The sequence below is a fragment of the Podarcis cretensis genome (genome assembly GCF_951804945.1).
Source record: "Podarcis cretensis genome assembly, chromosome: 2".
NCBI classification, from domain to species: domain Eukaryota; kingdom Metazoa; phylum Chordata; class Lepidosauria; order Squamata; family Lacertidae; genus Podarcis; species Podarcis cretensis.
The window spans coordinates 9,173,719-9,190,245 of NC_137171.1; the positions used below are offsets into that span (position 1 = coordinate 9,173,719).

The 16,527-nt window shown below is 47.3% G+C and overlaps 1 protein-coding gene across 3 annotated transcripts in view; it reads right to left on the minus strand.

Moving 5' to 3' along the window:
• Window positions 1-14,480, minus strand: part of COL2A1 (collagen type II alpha 1 chain) — a 98,813-nt gene extending 84,333 nt beyond the window's left edge. Inside the window, exons 1-7 of one of the 3 annotated variants that reach the window (XM_079966623.1) lie at window positions 14,102-14,480; window positions 9,919-10,125; window positions 7,364-7,380; window positions 6,528-6,560; window positions 6,389-6,421; window positions 6,238-6,291; window positions 3,446-3,547 (exon numbers count right to left, since the gene is read on the minus strand). In XM_079966623.1, the coding sequence (XP_079822749.1) occupies window positions 3,446-3,547; window positions 6,238-6,291; window positions 6,389-6,421; window positions 6,528-6,560; window positions 7,364-7,380; window positions 9,919-10,125; window positions 14,102-14,195 (540 nt within the window). In that variant the 5' untranslated portion in view covers window positions 14,196-14,480. Of the gene's footprint in view, window positions 1-3,445; window positions 3,548-6,237; window positions 6,292-6,388; window positions 6,422-6,527; window positions 6,561-7,363; window positions 7,381-9,915; window positions 10,126-14,101 lie in introns of all 3 variants that reach the window. The other 2 variants (XM_079966622.1, XM_079966624.1) reach the window with 2 other exon arrangements.
• Between the last annotated feature and the right edge of the window lie 2,047 nt (window positions 14,481-16,527).

Here is a 16,527-nt window from a genome sequence, read left to right on the forward strand (position 1 = left end):
CACAAAAGACTGAGGGGAATGGGAAGAACGGACCTTTTTCACTCTTTTCAATGGGTGTTTCCATACAGAGTAGGAACTCTAATGTTTACCAGTAGTGACTCAGTAAATAATGTGTATCGTTGGCTACCCTATAGGAACCTGGAGTAAAGGAATATGACTTGGTGAGTGTGTCCTATGTGTGGAGTAACATTCAAAAATCAGGATTAGTTACTGCAATCAAAGAACAAGAACACATTCTACACATTAATATCCTCCAGTATGCCAATCTTTGATATTGTTTAGGTAAAGGGACCCCTGACCATTAGGTCCAGTCGTGACCGACTCTGGGGTTGTGGCGCTCATCTCGCTTTATTGGCCGAGGGAGCCGGCGTACAGCTTCTGGGTCATGTGACCAGCATGACTAAGCCGCTTCTGGCGAACCAGAGCAGTGCACGGAAACGCCGTTTACCTTCCCGCTGGTGCGGTACCTATTTATCTACTTGCACTTCATGCTTTTGAACTGCTAGGTGGGCAGGAGCTGGGACCAAACAACGGGAGCTCACCCCGTCGCGGGGATTCAAACCACCGACCTTCTGATCGGCAAACCCTAGGCTCTGTGGTTTAACCCACAGTGCCACCCACATCCCACATATTATCCCACATATTGATATTGTTTACATGCCCCTAATAGCAATCAAGTGTGGGTTGCAAAAAATATATACAGTCATTAAACTACGTTAGTGTAGTGTTCCTCAAACATGGGCCTGCAGATGTTTGACTACAAAGCCCATCATTTCTGACTACTAGCCAAGCTGGCTGGGGATGATGGGAGTTGTAGTTTAGCTCCACTAAGTTCCCTGGGACTTCTTCCCAGGTAAGAGGATATAGGATTACAGCTTTAGCGACTCTAAAATACAACCTTAAGGAAATGCACTAATGGAATGTCTGCCTTTGTCCAGACCTGCCACTCTCCTGATTGTTTCATAACCTGACACAAAATCAAAACCTGCTCAGTCCTAGCAACACTGTCACTGCGTCCCATTGCTAACTGGCTTCCTCACCTGAAAATTACAGTTCCCAAAATTTCCCTGAAATAGACACAAGCGGTTGGTGTAGCCATTAATCTGCTGGGGCTAATAAAGGCCACCAGACCTAACAGCTCTCAAAACTAGAGTTGCCTAGACAAGTTGGGTGTAATTAACTAGGAATGAATTTAAGGTGCTTTGCAGAGGAATTTACAAATGTATTTTGGACCTACAATGGAGTGTGGAGATAGGTATGCTTAAGACTACAGAAATCAGTGGGCTTATGAACATCTAATTATATACTGGGCTGTTGATCAAAGTCTATAGACAGTGGTGAGCCCTGATGATGATCCTCCTCCATTCTCTAGCACAGTAGATTTCTACCTTGAGGGAACCTTTTCCACATCAGCTGATTGTAGGGGGTTGGACTAGATGACCCTTGGGGTCCCTTCCAACTCTAGAATTCCATTATTCTATGATCTCCTGCGAAATTATCTACAGTGGTGCCTCGCAAGACGAAATTAATCCGTTCTGTGAGGCTCTTCGTCTAGCGGTTTTTTCGTCTTGCGAAGCAAGCCCATTGACAGCTTAGCGGATTAGCGCTATTAGCGGTTTAGCGACTTTTAGCGGATCAGCTGATAAGCGGCTTAGGGCTTAGGAAAAGGGGGGGGGGAGGGAAAAAACCCCGGAGGAACTCGCAAGACATTTTCGTCTTGCGAAGCAAACCCATAGGGAAATTCATTTTGCGAAGCGCCTCCAAAATGGAAAACCCTTTCGTCTAGCGGGTTTTCCGTTTTGCGAGGCGTTCGTCTTGCGGGGCACCACTGTATGCCCCTGCCACAGACCCCCAGCGCATTAAAAAAGTATTCTATGACATCTCACAGTTAGGAAAAAAGCCACAGCCCAGCCTGTGGAGCAAACTATCAGTCGTGCATGAACTGAGAATGTATTGCTATGAGTTGGGGGGGGGGCGGGGGAGCAGGCTGTATGCCAAGACCCTTCTAATTCCTAGATCCAGCAAGTGTTAAAATCTAAGGAAGGATTCAAATTGTTGGAATGGCCAGAAAAGTTTTTTTTGATAATGGCCCTCTAAATATAGGTCATTAAGGTATCAAAGGAAGTCGCTCTGTGCCAGACAAATGGGGGGGGGGCTCCCTCAACTCACTATTTGTTAGTTAGAAAAGACAAAGGCCAGAAATGAGTTGTGTAAGGGTAAGACAGAAGCTGGAGGAAGAAGCAGGCTGAAGCCTGTGAAAGAGAGAGATGCCTGATTTCTGTGGCTACAGAGAAGCAAGATCCGCTTGGGGTGTCAATGCTGTGAACCCATCCATCACAGGCTCAGGTTGTTTAAATAAAGCATATGCCACAGGGCCCTCATATCTACGGGACCGCCTCTCCTGGTATGCCCCACAGAGGACCTTAAGGTCCATGAATGACCATAGTTTAGAGGTCCCAGGCCCTAAGGAAGTCAGACTATCCTCCACCAGGGCCAGGGCCTTTTCAGTGATGGCTCCGACCTGGTGGAATGCTCTGTCCCATGAGACTAGGGCCCTTCAGGATTTAACCTTCTTCTGTCGGGCCTGTAAGACAGAGCTAGTCCACCTGGCCTTTAATTTGAATTCAGCCTGATCTTTTATTTCCCTTCTCTTCCTTCCCCCTCCCCCTTTTATGAAGATCACCCGCTCTGAGACCCCACAGCTAATTCTCCCCTGGCCTCCTCTCTGGCCCAAGTAGGACCAATTCAGCCAGCTAGCCCTGGGGATTATCTGATTTTTGATTTTTGAATTTCATTGTTATTCGTGTTTTTATACTGTATTTTATGCTGCTTTTATAATGAAGTGTTTTAAATTTGTTTTTAGCCACCTTGAGCCCAGTTTTTGAACTGGGAAGGGCGGGATATAAATAAAAAAATAAAAAATAAAAATAAAATGAAGACACTGTACCTCATTCCAAAGCAAACACAAATGCCTGGGTAAATGCCTGGAACCCCTGGAATCTCGCACCGCTCAGAGATAGGGGTGGCGTTTTTCTAGAGAATACCCAACACTCCCTTGCAGATGACTTCTGGCAAAATAAGCTTTGCAGTGAAGAGTTAGACAATGCTTCAAGGGATTCTGATTTGTTGCAGAAACGCATGTTAATTGTGGGGAGGGGGGTATTTCCAGAGGACACCCCAGAACAAGGTTTGAAAACCACAACTCTAATGGCAAAAGAAGGTAATCTAGGCCATTGAAAACCCAGCAGTCTGTTGTACTCTGAATATGTGGCATTTTTTAGGTAGCATATTATGCATGCTGAACTGAATTAAGGCTTATTGCAGAGTTAGAACACCAGGAATTCTTGGTAGGTAGCACAGTGAAAGAGCTCTTTTCATTCTGTAACCACACATGAAATGTGTGTGTGTTTGTGGGGGGGGGGTGAATCAAGCAGAGGATACTCACTCCACCAGGGCCATGGAGACCTGGCGGTCCAGGAGGCCCAGGGGGCCCAGGGTTGCCAGGTGTACCGGGTTCGCCATCTCTGCCACGTGGTCCAGGAGCACCCTATTTGAAAAAAGGAAGAAAAACGTCCCAAGGAAGTCGGATCATAAACCACTATATCATCTCATCCAAGATTACACGGGAAAAATGATGTTTTAAAATGACAAGGGCACACGGTCCAATTAACCCTCATAATTGGTGTCATGCATCTTATACAGTCCGAATCTAGACCCGTCTACTCAAAAGTAAATCTCACCGAGTTGGCCTGAGGGTTCACAGGATTGCGAACTTGGTTAAAGTATTGCTAAGTCTTCTCTGTTAATTTCATCTGTGTATTAACAGCCCAGTCCAAATAATTGTTATGCTGACAAATGTAAAAATGCTCAGCAGTGATGCCAGTACATGCTACTGCTCTGTGTATAGTTATGATGGCACAACAGTCAGATTTTCTAGGGAAAAAACTATTTAGGATGCAGGAGATGGCCCTAACGGACCCTTCGGTTGTGCGCATTTGCGTAAATTCCAAACTGCTTTGGGAAGCCCCTTTCTTCTTTAAAATTGAAAAAGACTGATTTTGGAAACTTCTAGTCTAAGCCCCTGCCCAATACACTGAATTCAAAGCTAGAGCCCCTCTCACTACCTGACAGGTGTCTCTCCTGCCTCTGCTGGAATATCTCCAACAAGAGAGAGCCCACCTACCGAACCTGGAGCTGGTTCCACTGTCAGACTGCTGTGACCATTAGCAGAATCTACCCCCCTGTAACATAATCCTATTAGATTGCAGAGTGGTTTAAGAGTCAATTGTTCTTCCCAGGGAACTCTGGGAATCTGTAGGCCCTGTGAGGTGAACAGGGGTCTCCTAGAACCCTTAACAAGCCACGGTTCGCAGGATTCTTTGGGGGAAGCCTTGACTGCTTTAAAGTGGTGCGGTGCCGCTTTAAATGTATAGTGCAGATGTGACCCTAGTCTTGCCCTTTGGGGCAGCAGAGAACAACTCTTTGCCTCCTTCTATGTGATTTCCACCCCCTCATCACCTTTGCTGCCATCCTCTGAACCCATTTCCAATTTGTCTACCTCCTACTTAGAGTAAGTACCCAACATTGGGTGCAGTAGTTTAAATGAGGCTGGTACAGAGCAAAGTGGAACTATTGTCATATTTTTCGCTCTATAAGACGCACCAGACCATAAGATGCACCTGGTTTTTGGAGGAGGAAAACAAGGGGGGGGGGGATTCTGAATCCCAGAAGCCTTGCTATTCTGGCTTCTGGGATAGCTGCGCAGCCTGCATTCGCTCCATAAGACGCACACACATTTCCCCTTACTTTTTAGGAGGGAAAAGTGTGTCTTACAGAGCGAAAAAATACGGTACTTCTCATGACCTCAAAACTATGGGCCTATTGAGTCATGCTAAAATACAAACATGTTCTCCGACCAAAAATGTGATGCATACAGTGACTTGTTTCACATGCTAGGGATGGCCCTATCCATTCAACAGAGACGGCCAAGCAACAAAGATGTACAAAAGAATACTACAGCCCTGGACGCTCGATGAAAGGGATGCTCGACAAAGCGTTGTTCTGTGCATGCACGATTTAGCGCTTCTGTGCATGCGCGAGCAGCAAACCCGGAAGTAACCCATTCCGGTACTTCCGGGTTTGCCGCGGATGTTAGACGAAATGGACCCTAAATGGGGTAGACTCAAAACGAGGTACCACTGTACTTCCTCCCTAGGGTGGGGAGAAGAGGGGAAATTGTTCCGCCTAGCAAGCTAAAATGCTTACACTGACGGAATGATCAGCATAGCACAATGCTGAATTCCTCCAAAAATATTTGCCTAGTTGCCTATGGTGAGCAAGCACTGTCTCCAGGCGACAAGGCAGAAAAGCTCTTCTGAATTCAGAAACAAGTTGTATTTATTTCTGCTTCAGACCTTCGATGTACCACAAAGAGCCGTCATAGCTGTCTGTGGGAAGGTGAGGCAGTAAAGCAATTGTGTGGGCATGCATTCTTTTGCAGATTGGTTTACAAGACTGCAGACAACAGTATGCTTTAATCTCACATAGGTACGAATCTTATATTTAATACTCCAGGTACACTGCTCAAGGTGGCATAGACGATCCTCTCCCACCATGCTCCACTCCAGCCTCTCCTCCCCCCCCCAATTTTACCACCACAAAAACCTTATGAGGAATGTTAGACTAAATGATAGCAACTGGCCAAAGGTCAGGCAGCAAGTTTCATGGGTGAGGGGAACTTGAACCCAGTTCTTCCCAGTCCTAATCCAACTAACCATTTCATCACTCATTCTCGTTTGAAAAAAATACTGAAACTTTACTCCCTGACTCAACTAAGCACAAAAAGCAGACTATTAAGTGCTCATATTGTACCCACTATAACTAACTTTCCAAAATCAACACTTTAATGTGCATAAATCATCAAGATGCCCCTGACTTGAAGAGATGACAGGTTTGGTATTTTAAAAACTAGCAAAGCCAAGACTTGAGAATGGAAGTCAGGTGCTTTCAGTCGTGATGTACAATGCAATCCTATACATGTTTCCTGGAGAGTAAGTCCCATGGTGTACAAAGGGACTCACTCCCTGGAAAGCATGCATAGGACATAGCTGTCAACTTTTCCCTTTTCTTGCGAGGAATCCTATTTGGAATAAGGGAATTTCCCTTTAAAAAAAGGGAAACGTTGACAGCTATGGCATAGGATCTCAATCTTAATCCTTTGCCCAAAGTTGGCATTACCTTCTCTCCTTTATCTCCGCGTTCTCCCCTTGGTCCTTGTTCACCTGAAGGTCCCTTAAGCAGGTGGAGACAAGAGACTCAGTTAGATATTTTGGTAAGCATTTTCCTCCAAAACATTTAAATATTGTAGCAGAAGAGCTCAGTTCCCTACCTGTGGTCCAGGGGGTCCTCTCGGTCCTACAACCTGGAGAGGAAAGAGCGAGAGAAAAAGCTGGTTATGTCGGAAGCACTTTTTGTATTGACAGCATTCAAGGGATGAGGAAGGCAGACCCAGAAAGTGTAGCACTTACATCTTTAATATCGCCAGGTTCTCCTTTTTGTCCCTGCAAAATGTAAAAGTGTGCACAAGGTTTAACAGGACAACGGAACAAAACACCAAAGCCAGGCTTCCCCTACACACAAATGATGCCCTGTGTTCCAACTCATGCACAATGTTGACATTCTATCTAGACTCCCTGCTTGAAACACTGCGCAACTGTAAGCAGGCCTGTGTACTTGAAAGGGGTAAAGAACATCTGGGCCCCAATTTTGCACAAGAGGTATGCATAAACTTAGCCTAAGTTTTGAATGGCCTTATTTAAGTCAATGGAAGTATTCATTGCTTTTAAGTTAAGGAAACATTTCGGCTTTTTCACTAGGTCTGGGATATGAGAGCTGCAGTTCACGTTTCATGCCCATGAGACAGCTCGGCTCTGCAATAATTCACAATAACCATCTGTTGCAGTAGCTGCACTGGCTTCTCCAGATTTCTTTCTGTTCTTCGCAGGGGACGGGAAATGAGGTACACCCTATATGCCAAATGAGTGCGTGCAGCAAGGGACTGACAGGGCAGCCGACTGACATTTTCCTATTCCTTTGACAACATCTCGATATGCAGAAATCAGCAGGCAAATCATTTTAGGACATCTTAAGCGGTAAGAATTATTGCCCTGTTAATGCCCTCCACTGATACGCCACCTTTTTAAGAAAAGCAAAGGCAAGAGTCGAAATACTGAAACTATGAAAGAAATCTACAGGTCAGATCGCTGTCAAAGGCAACAGGAGCTGACGCCACAAGTAAAATTTGGCACCTCCTAGGGGGCAATTAAATAAAGCCATGGTTATTAACAGCATTCAGTTGCCTCACCTTGGGGCCAGGTTGCCCTGTTAAGAAAAAACGGGGGGAGGGGAGAGAAAGAAAGCATCAGAACCATGTCGCCATAAATCATATGAGCATTCTAGTACCTTCAGCCGTACGCATGAGATGCACACAATAAGACAAAGGGGGGCAGGAAGATAAGGGAAGAGGCTCTGTGACTCGGTGGTGCTGAGGAGGAGATGCTGTGCTTTTCTAAACCCATCTGCTGTGCTGGAGATGCTGCCGCCCCAGGAAAATTATAGGCACAGGACTTTTACACTTGGAACGAAAGCCCCATGCAAAGTGGCAGAGCAGGAAAGCACAGACGGAATAATAGGATTCCAAACCAATCACTGCATGTTCAAAGCCATTCTGCAGCAGCACTCAGTTTAATTCCATTTTGCCCCACTGGAATTAAGTGTTCTGTTTATCGAAGCAGCAGCAGCAGCAGTGCACATTCGGCCATGATCCTGCACACAAGTATGCATGCCTAAGGCTGCAAGCCTATGCAGACATATTTGGGACTAAGTCCTACAGAACATAGTGGGAGTTTCTTCCAAACAAATGTGCCCATGGTGCAGCTGCAAGTCTCACTGAGTGATATGAGACGGATTCCAAACCTAAACTCACTTCCTTGGAAGAAAATCCTCACCGAAATTACGAATCAGTTGGACTCGTCATCAATTAAGCATGATTAGGATCAAGCTGTTAAGCCATCGCAAATGTGCACAGAACAACAAGTTTTAGAGGAAAGCATGCTTTTCATGTTTGTCTGTTTGTTTTTTAAAGCAAGAGTGACACAAAATGCAGAAGTTAAAAGCCACATTCAGCTTAACAGCAAATAAACATTTTGCAGGAAGGGACACAGTTAACTTTTGCAAGGCTCAACCCTTTACTCATTCTGGCTGCCTCACACTGTCATTTGTTTTACTTTTTGAAGTAGAGGAGCCTCAACGGTAAAAGGGTTAAAAAAGGCCACTTCTAATTGTAACATGACTCCTGGGATAGAGAGAAGGCGGTCACATTACACACACATACAAAAAGAACACAGTTTTTGGAACCTGAAATAATGCTGGATTCTTTCCTTGCATCGACTAAAAATCACAGTCACTTTGCTAACCGTGCCTCCTGGGCAGCACTTTTGAGACATAGCAAAGCACTATTAATCACCCCCAGTATCTCAGGTATGAAAGCTAGCCCCTACCCCCTCGCTTCCTGACTGTCTATTTTCTCACAAGGCTAAATCTTCTGAGAAAGTGGTTCTGAGACCACTTTTTTTAAAAAAGAAAATAAAATCTCAGAGTCCCTTAAGGCAGTAGCATCAAGGGGCTGCAAAAGCAGAGGGAGTAAAACGTGGTTGGGGGGGGTGTATCTGCCAACATCTTCCATAGTTTTACACTGCAGCTGGTTCCCCAAAAAGCCTACACTCTGCAAGAGGTTTTTTCACATCTCTGGCCAGCACATGAAATGGAAATGGCTGAAGAGCAATGCACAATGGGTGCAATCCAGAAAAAGCAGGCATGCCAAAGTCACGTTGACATCAATGGGATTAAGAAATGATCAAATTCCATTGATTTCAATGGGACTTAGGTGCATTATTACTCGGAGAGGTGGAATGTACTGGAGGCACTTATTTTAAAGCACTATAATTTACCACCAACATTCTTACTATCACTACTGTATTTAGCTTTCTCTGGATTGCACACAATAAAGTTTGTGCAAATCCCACTGATTTAAGTGGAGCTTTACATGCCCCTAATGTGTTTAGGATGGGACAACTCACATTTTAAAGACACCATTAAGGGGGGAAAGGTTTAATTTGGTGGTTTAATGACACCTTTCTCGTCTGAGTGAAACTGTAAAGGAACTGTCCTTGTCCAGCTCACCCTGTAATTTCTGACACTGAAATCACAGCTAAACACGGTGCAGTTGGGGGGGGGGGGAGACACAGTATCATATACTGTACTTAAGCACTGCAATGCTCTTCTCATTTCCTTCATGCTCACAAAAATATATACAGCCATGGCAAGTGGGCCACAGAAAAGCTTGATTCAAGGCTGGATGTCTGAGGATCTGGTACTTTACCAGACCAGCCTTTTGAAAATAAAAATAAACCATTTATCTGGTCACTTCTAAGGAGTAAAACTTTTCTCCAGGGGACCAGACAGGAAATGTTTTGTAAACTGGCAGATAATTTTTTTTCCTTCTAGCCCATCGGTGTGTCACAAAGACAGATACACGCGGCTAGTAAACAACTGTGGGCTACCTATTTTATGGGCTTGCTTACGTGGACAAGTTAATCTTTTGTCAATACTGCTATCCATCCAAGTTCCTTCCCATAAACTATGACTAGAATAAGAGGATAAGCCATATTTTCTGCACCTGAAACTGCTTTACCAACTATGAGAAGTAGCCTTTCCTAGCAGTTGCCTTCCCATGGATGCTGCAGAGCTTTTTGTGGTTTGCATCCATGGGCCTTTAGGAAACATTCCCGCCCACACCCCCTTTTGCTATTATCTCTCAAGTAATTTATTTATATGGAATGGAAATAAATAAATTACAACCACTGGCGGCGGGCTGGTCAGTTGGGCAGGTGGGGCAACACTCTCCGAAGCCTAACTCAGGGTTGGGACAGTCTCTCAGTTCTTCGCAGATTATGTTGTCGCAGAGGACAGTCCCAGTATCACAGACACAGATCCGGCAGCGCTCAGGTTTCCACACATCTTTATCGCTATACCTCTGCCCATTCTGTACACAGCTGCCTGCCTCCTCTGTGCCAGAAGGGGAGGGAAAGAGCAGGGTAGGGTAGGGGGACAAAGGAGGCAAAAAAAGGAAAAAGAGGAAAAGAACCAGAAAGGAGGGGAGAGAGAAAGAAACAGGGTAATAACATCAGCATTGGTTAGAGCAATCCTAAGTAATGAGCACAAAGGTGGCCTCTTCTGTTCCAGACTGGCTCCAGTCAAGGAGTTCTCTCCATCTTCCCCAGATTTATGATAATTTGGCAGTGTTATCCAGAAGCAAAAAAAGGGGGGGGACTTAGTAATCTGCTCTCTCTCCCTCACACACACACACACACACACACACAAATACAAAGACCCCTCAGTTCTCACAATGCTGGTTTGAGACCCTTTACCAGGACCCTACAAAACAGGGATGGGGAGCATGTGGCCTTCTCAACAGCCCAAACTAGCATGGCCCCTTACGGTGATAAAGGATGATGGGAGTCGTAGTCCAACAATGTCTGCAGGGCCAGGGGCTCTTCTGCAACCCTGCTGTAGAATCATGGAGGTTTTCTTCCCATAAGATCTCTGGAGCTCCAGACAGGACATAGCTTTACTTTGGTTGCTCCTGACAACAAACCCTTTGTGCGGTAATTCTCAGTGAGGTAAGGGCTAGGCAAGGGTCATAGCTACTCGCCCCCCAGTTGCCTCTCTGAGAGATGAACAGGATTTTGAACCTGGCTCTGCCACAGTGTGAAACAATAACACTCTGCCCGCTGTGCCACTCTGCCTGGGTGCGTGTGGAATGCCACTTTCAGAGAGGGCACCTGGCAAATTCTAGGCCCAATTCTGCCTTAGCCTCAACGTCAGCGCATCTTTTAACAGTTGTCATACACACCTCTGTCCACAGAAGGAAGAATGCTGAATTGGCAGGTGATGGAGATGCAGAGGAGAACAAGTGTCCCAAACAAAAAAAATCTGGTGTTTAAAAGTCTCCCGAAGGCCTACATGCTTGAGCCAGGTCTGGCACAACCAGCTCTGCAGCTTGAATTCTTGGGTGCACTTCTGGTGTGCAAGAAATTCAAACCGATCGGCCATTTCTTAGTCTGAACAGCGTTATACTAGGCCACACAGTCGATTTCAGGTTTGAAACCTCTGGCCAAAATGGCAACTGCCGCCACCTGGCAATCGTGAGGAAGGGGTGATGCTAGAGACCCTTTCAAAATGCTACTCATCTGCTTCTCATCTGGAACGCAGACAGCAAAGTGCGCCTACAAAGAACAACGACCCTATCTGACTCTCTGTATGTGCAGAAAAGGACTAAAGCTGTTTTTCCAATTAAAAAAGAGTTAGTGGTTTGGGTTTCTTTAAGCAGCAGTAGACAAAATTGATGTGAGATCTTGAAACTGGCAAGGGGGGGTGCATTTTGGAACTGGAAGACACGAATAATAGGTGGCAGAAACCCCGGTGCTCTAATCAGAAGAACTGACCATGTTTATCCCCCATTAGGAGACTTAAATAGAAATGATCGTGGTGGGGAAGAGGTCACTAGAAACCCATTAAAAATGTGCCCCTTTGGCACATGCTTTCCTCTTCCCCACCCCCCACTTTCTAAAGCACATCCTAGTAAAGGCTTGACAGCACCAGCAAGATGACAGGGGGCTTATTGTGCCCTGAGCAGGGGGAGCCTGCAGGAGCCCAAGGGACCCACGCACTCATGAATGGCCCTTTTCTCGAGTGCACACAGAGCGCGATTCACATGGCTCAGTTAGGGACTAGTTTAAATAAATATGGGCAGCATTTCAGCATCTGGAAGCTATTGCCGCCAAAGGCAAACAAATGTTCATAGAGCGGGAATTGAGCTCGCTCCCTGACCTGGGAGCACACTTTAAAAATAAAATAAAAGACATAAATACAAGACGAGACTCCCAAAAGGCAGGCTAAGGTAACAGTGAGCGAAAAAGCAATGCTACAGGCAAATCCACTCTCGCCTTAGCTCATAAGAATGCAACAATAGGCCCTTTTTAAAAAGGTAAAGGGCGATATCTGCGCTCCCTTACTTGCCCACACACCTCTGAAATTCAACGCTTGACCTGAAATCACTGGACAGAATGAAGGGGAAATGCAGCTAAGCTGCACTGCTGTGCAGTCAGGCCAGCTGATCACAATTGTCTAAACTTTAAAGAGAAGCAAGGGCACCTGAATGACATAACACAGCACCTACCAAAGAGATGGTCAAGGACAACTCTCCACAGGGCACCCCAGCTCCTGGCTGAACCCAGAACCTTTTCAAGGGGAGGCTGGTCATGGGGCAGAGCCTAACCAGTAATCTTCTCACGGAGGATGAATGGGAGAAAACCAGAACTGGTGACACCACCACTGCTTGGCTGCCCTTACCAGGTACACTGCCCCACCTCCCGCAACTGGCCCTTTCTGCTACTAACTTGGAAAACTAAACTGCAGAGATTTGCTCCACATGAGCAAAAAGGAATTCAACTCCTTGGCCTCCCCCCCGTCTTTTTCCCCCTTCTTTTTCTGGAAGCTCGAGCTGAGAAAAATAAAGCATGGCCTGTGATCCAAAGCAAGAGGCCTCCCTCCACCCTCACCCTGCTTTTCGAGCTCTATTCCCTGCAATTGATTTACAGTCTGGAGCATATGGAGGCAGGCGTGGAATTCGAGCAATAGGGAACCTACCCAAAGAAATGAGCTTTTTTTTTTTAAAAAAAGGAAAAAGTTCTTTCTACCTAATAAAGTTTCCATCTTCCATCCCTGAATAATATCCCAGACAACAAAAGCTTTCTGGGTAGGGGGGAAGGGACAGCCCTGATTGTATGGTTGCTGTCTTTCGTAGTATCACATGTTGCAATTATTTTGTAATTCATTAGAATATATATATATATTCTAATATATATATATGCAATGTGAATGGGGGGAGCAGGGAAAGGACATTGCCACAAGGAAGAAACTACTGTATCTTCTGCCACCTAATTTAAGAGAAACCATTTTTTCCCTGGGTTTAAATTTTGCATGCATGTGCTGTTCATGCATATATTGGGGGGAGGTAGGAGAGGGGGAGAGAGATGGAGAGAACAGAGCAAACTAGACTGATGTGTCTCTGGAATGCTTTGCACCCTTCAGGTGGCCTCTTGAGTTTGGGGGGGGGGGGAATTTTCCCTTCTGCTCCTTTCAACAACAACAAAAAAATCTGTTAGCTATCAAATTCCCTGGGATCTCCATCTGCACCTTACTCCAGCATCCCTAACTGAATTGGGGGAGGGAGCAAAAGGGGAGGACAGATTTTTTTTCTGCACAAAGATCTTTCTTTGTAAAAAAAGAGAAAAAGGGGGGGGAGAAGGCAAAGAGTCTTGCTTGTCTAACCCCAATGTTCTCTTTTGTCTGGATCCCCCTTTGAACCCATTGCCACCACATTCAGTTAACTCTTTCGCTGCCGCCACAGGCAGAAAATGCATTTCCACCACTTTCTCTCTGGTGAGCTCAGAATCCGTCTTTCTGACTTAGGGGGACTGTGGGGGGATAGAGTCCTGGATGGAATATAATGGTTTGGCCGGCTCTTTAAGAAACCTTATGCCCACGTCACCCTTTTCCCCAAAAGGCAATGGGAGAAGAAATGGGAAAACCCTGGGATTGTGGTAAGTGGAGCTCTCTTCTCAACCAAGCAGGAGGCACCACAGTGCAGCCTCCCCCTCAACAGGCATATCAGTATCTCATACCAAAGGAGATGATGGAGAGAAGCTTTTTATGGGAAGGAAAGAATCTGGTGAGCAAAGGAGAGAAATCCAAGCACAGGAAGGCTCTCAAAGCCAACTCGGAACAGAAAGTTTAATTGTGCAAACCCTCAAAACTCTCGGTCTTTGCTCCAGATCTTTCTTTTTGAACACCTCTTCCCTCCCTGTTATTTCCCCACCTCATCCGGATAGGTTTTCTTTTCGCCCTCTTTCAGGAGGAGGAGGAGCAGCAGCAGGAGAAGAAGAAGATGGAGAAGAAGAAGAAGAACGGTGCAACTTACGTATATCTTCATCCTGACATTTGACAACTGCTAATAAAATGACTTGCGTGGCTGCTAGGAGCACTAGAGTCCTTGAATCCACAAAGCTGAACATGTCTAAATGTTAGACATGCAGGACCTTTGCGGGGAGGAGGGAGGTGGTGGTGGTGGAGGAGGAGGAAAAGGTGGTGATGGTAATTCCCCCAGTGGCTACCGAGCCTTCATGCAGCCGATCCTCCCTTTTCTTTGGAAACAGCAGGAGAATCCAAAGTCCCCCCCGGAGGCCCAGCAGAAAGTCCCTCTGCTGCTGCCGTCGTGTGCTCCGGGCTGAGGCACCGCGGCTTTATGCTCCCCTCTGCCTTCTTGCAGCCAGCGTATATGCCCAGGTCCCCGTCCCCCCCTGCCCCCCAGCTGAGCTGTAACCTGAGCCCCGAGCCTTGTCCCCGACGGTAGAGACCCCTCCCCTCCTGGCCCATCTCAAGTGCAGCAGGAGCCCTGCAAGCCAAAACGGGTGGCAACCGGGTGGGTGGGAGGGAGGGGTCTGTGGCTCCTTCCCCCCCCCTTCCCCCCGCCCTCGAAACACCCATCTCGATACCTCGACGGCGGGCGGATCCGAAGTGAATCACTCCCGCCACCGCTTCTCCACGCGCTGCTCTTCTGGACTTTCGTCTACTGCGCTAAGCTCCTCTCCCTCCGCCTGGGAAGAAGCAGGGACCAGGATGAGTCCCACCCCGGGGTGGGGAGGGGGGGGTCCGGGGAAAAGCCACGCAAACGGAGCCAGGATCAATAGGGGCATCGGGGAACACCGGTGGCTGCGCCTCCGCACCTGCTCCAGAGTTTGCAGCCGGTCCGGTTTCACTTCGAATTCTCCCAGACTGCGCAGCTCCCCGGCTTTTCCGCCAACGAGGAGTGCGGGGAACACCTGCCGCCTTCGTGGTCTAGGTTTTCTAACGCCTAACTACACAAATACACCCCGTTTTCCAGCCCATCCCCCCGGTGGTTTCACCCCCAGCCTCCAATTGCACCGTTGCTCTCTTCGCTCTCGCAATTCGGAGCTGATTCGCGCTATTTCCTTTTCCTCGCTTCGCTTTGCAAACTATACGGATCCAACCCTCTCCTCCTTTCCATCGACCTTTCTCACTATGCCTTTCTCAGGATTTTTACACACACACACAAAGTGCATGGGCCTAAAGGTGTGAGATCGTTTTTAAAGATCAGGTCGCGCAAAGATTCCTGGACAACTCTTCCCACCAGAAGCGAGAAATCAGCTTAAAGGCAACCCATTGCAGCGCCGCTGCTGCATGTCGACGGATGGAAGGGTTGTGTCTCTGGCAACGAACCCTAGGCCAGACAGGCGGATACAGTGTGTATTATTATTATTATTATTATTATTATTATTATTATTATTATTATTATTATTATCAAGAGGCTCGGAGTCCTGTTGATAATTGGGACGGACACAGGATCCCGCCGTTAAAGCGCAACGCTAGACAAGGGGCATCGTGCCTTGATTCCGGCGTCTGATTATTGATCGATTTCCCAGCCCAGCCCGCCTCTTCCTTCTTTACCCCCGCCCCGTACTGGAATCTCCTGGGGCAGGAAACAGGAGGAGAGGTGCGCAAGTCTGGCGCAAGGAAAAGACGGTGCAAAAGCACGCGCCACACCCCTGTGCATGGGTTTACTCGGAAGTAAGTCCCCCTGAGAAAGGGGCTTACTCTCGAGGAAGCGCGCGCAGGATCGCACCAGGATCGCATCTCTTGCAGGGCGCAAGTGCTTACTAAAGAAGCGTGCGTCGCGCCCTGCTTTCGGTGGCGTAGCCGCGCAAATGCCCTAAAAGGGCGCAGCCGCCAAGGGAAGCTTGGTTTTCCCCTACGCGAGCCCGGAATCCCCTTGCGCACGTGGCTGGCGCGTAGGGATCCAATGAGAGCGCTCCAAAAGAGACCCGCCTTTGCGGATGGAGGGAAGATTCCCTCGTTAGGAAATGCTAAGTGAATAGGTCAGTGGTTTTCAGCCAGTCTGCCGTGGTACCCTGGGGTGCCTTGAATGTTGGGCATGGGTGCCACGGCAACACTGGCCTTGAAGGGAGATGGGAAGGGTTTCTCTCCCTCTGTCCCTCTTTCCTTCCCTCTTCCCCTGATGCCCTCTCCTTACTCTACTTCCCAAAGGCTTCCCAAAGACTGGGAGTGGCCACTGGGACCACATAACACCGGTCCTGAGAGATCTGCATTGGCTCTCAGTACGTTTCAGAGCACAATTCAAAGTGTTGGTGCTGACCTTTAAAGCCCTAAACAGCCTTGGTCCTGTATACCTGAAGGAGCATCTCCACCCCCATCATTCAGCCCGGACACTGAGATCCAGCGCCAAGGGCCTTCTGGCGGTTCCCTCACTGCGAGAGGTGAGGTTACAGGGAACCAGACAGAGGGCCTTCTCGGTAGTGGCACCCGCCC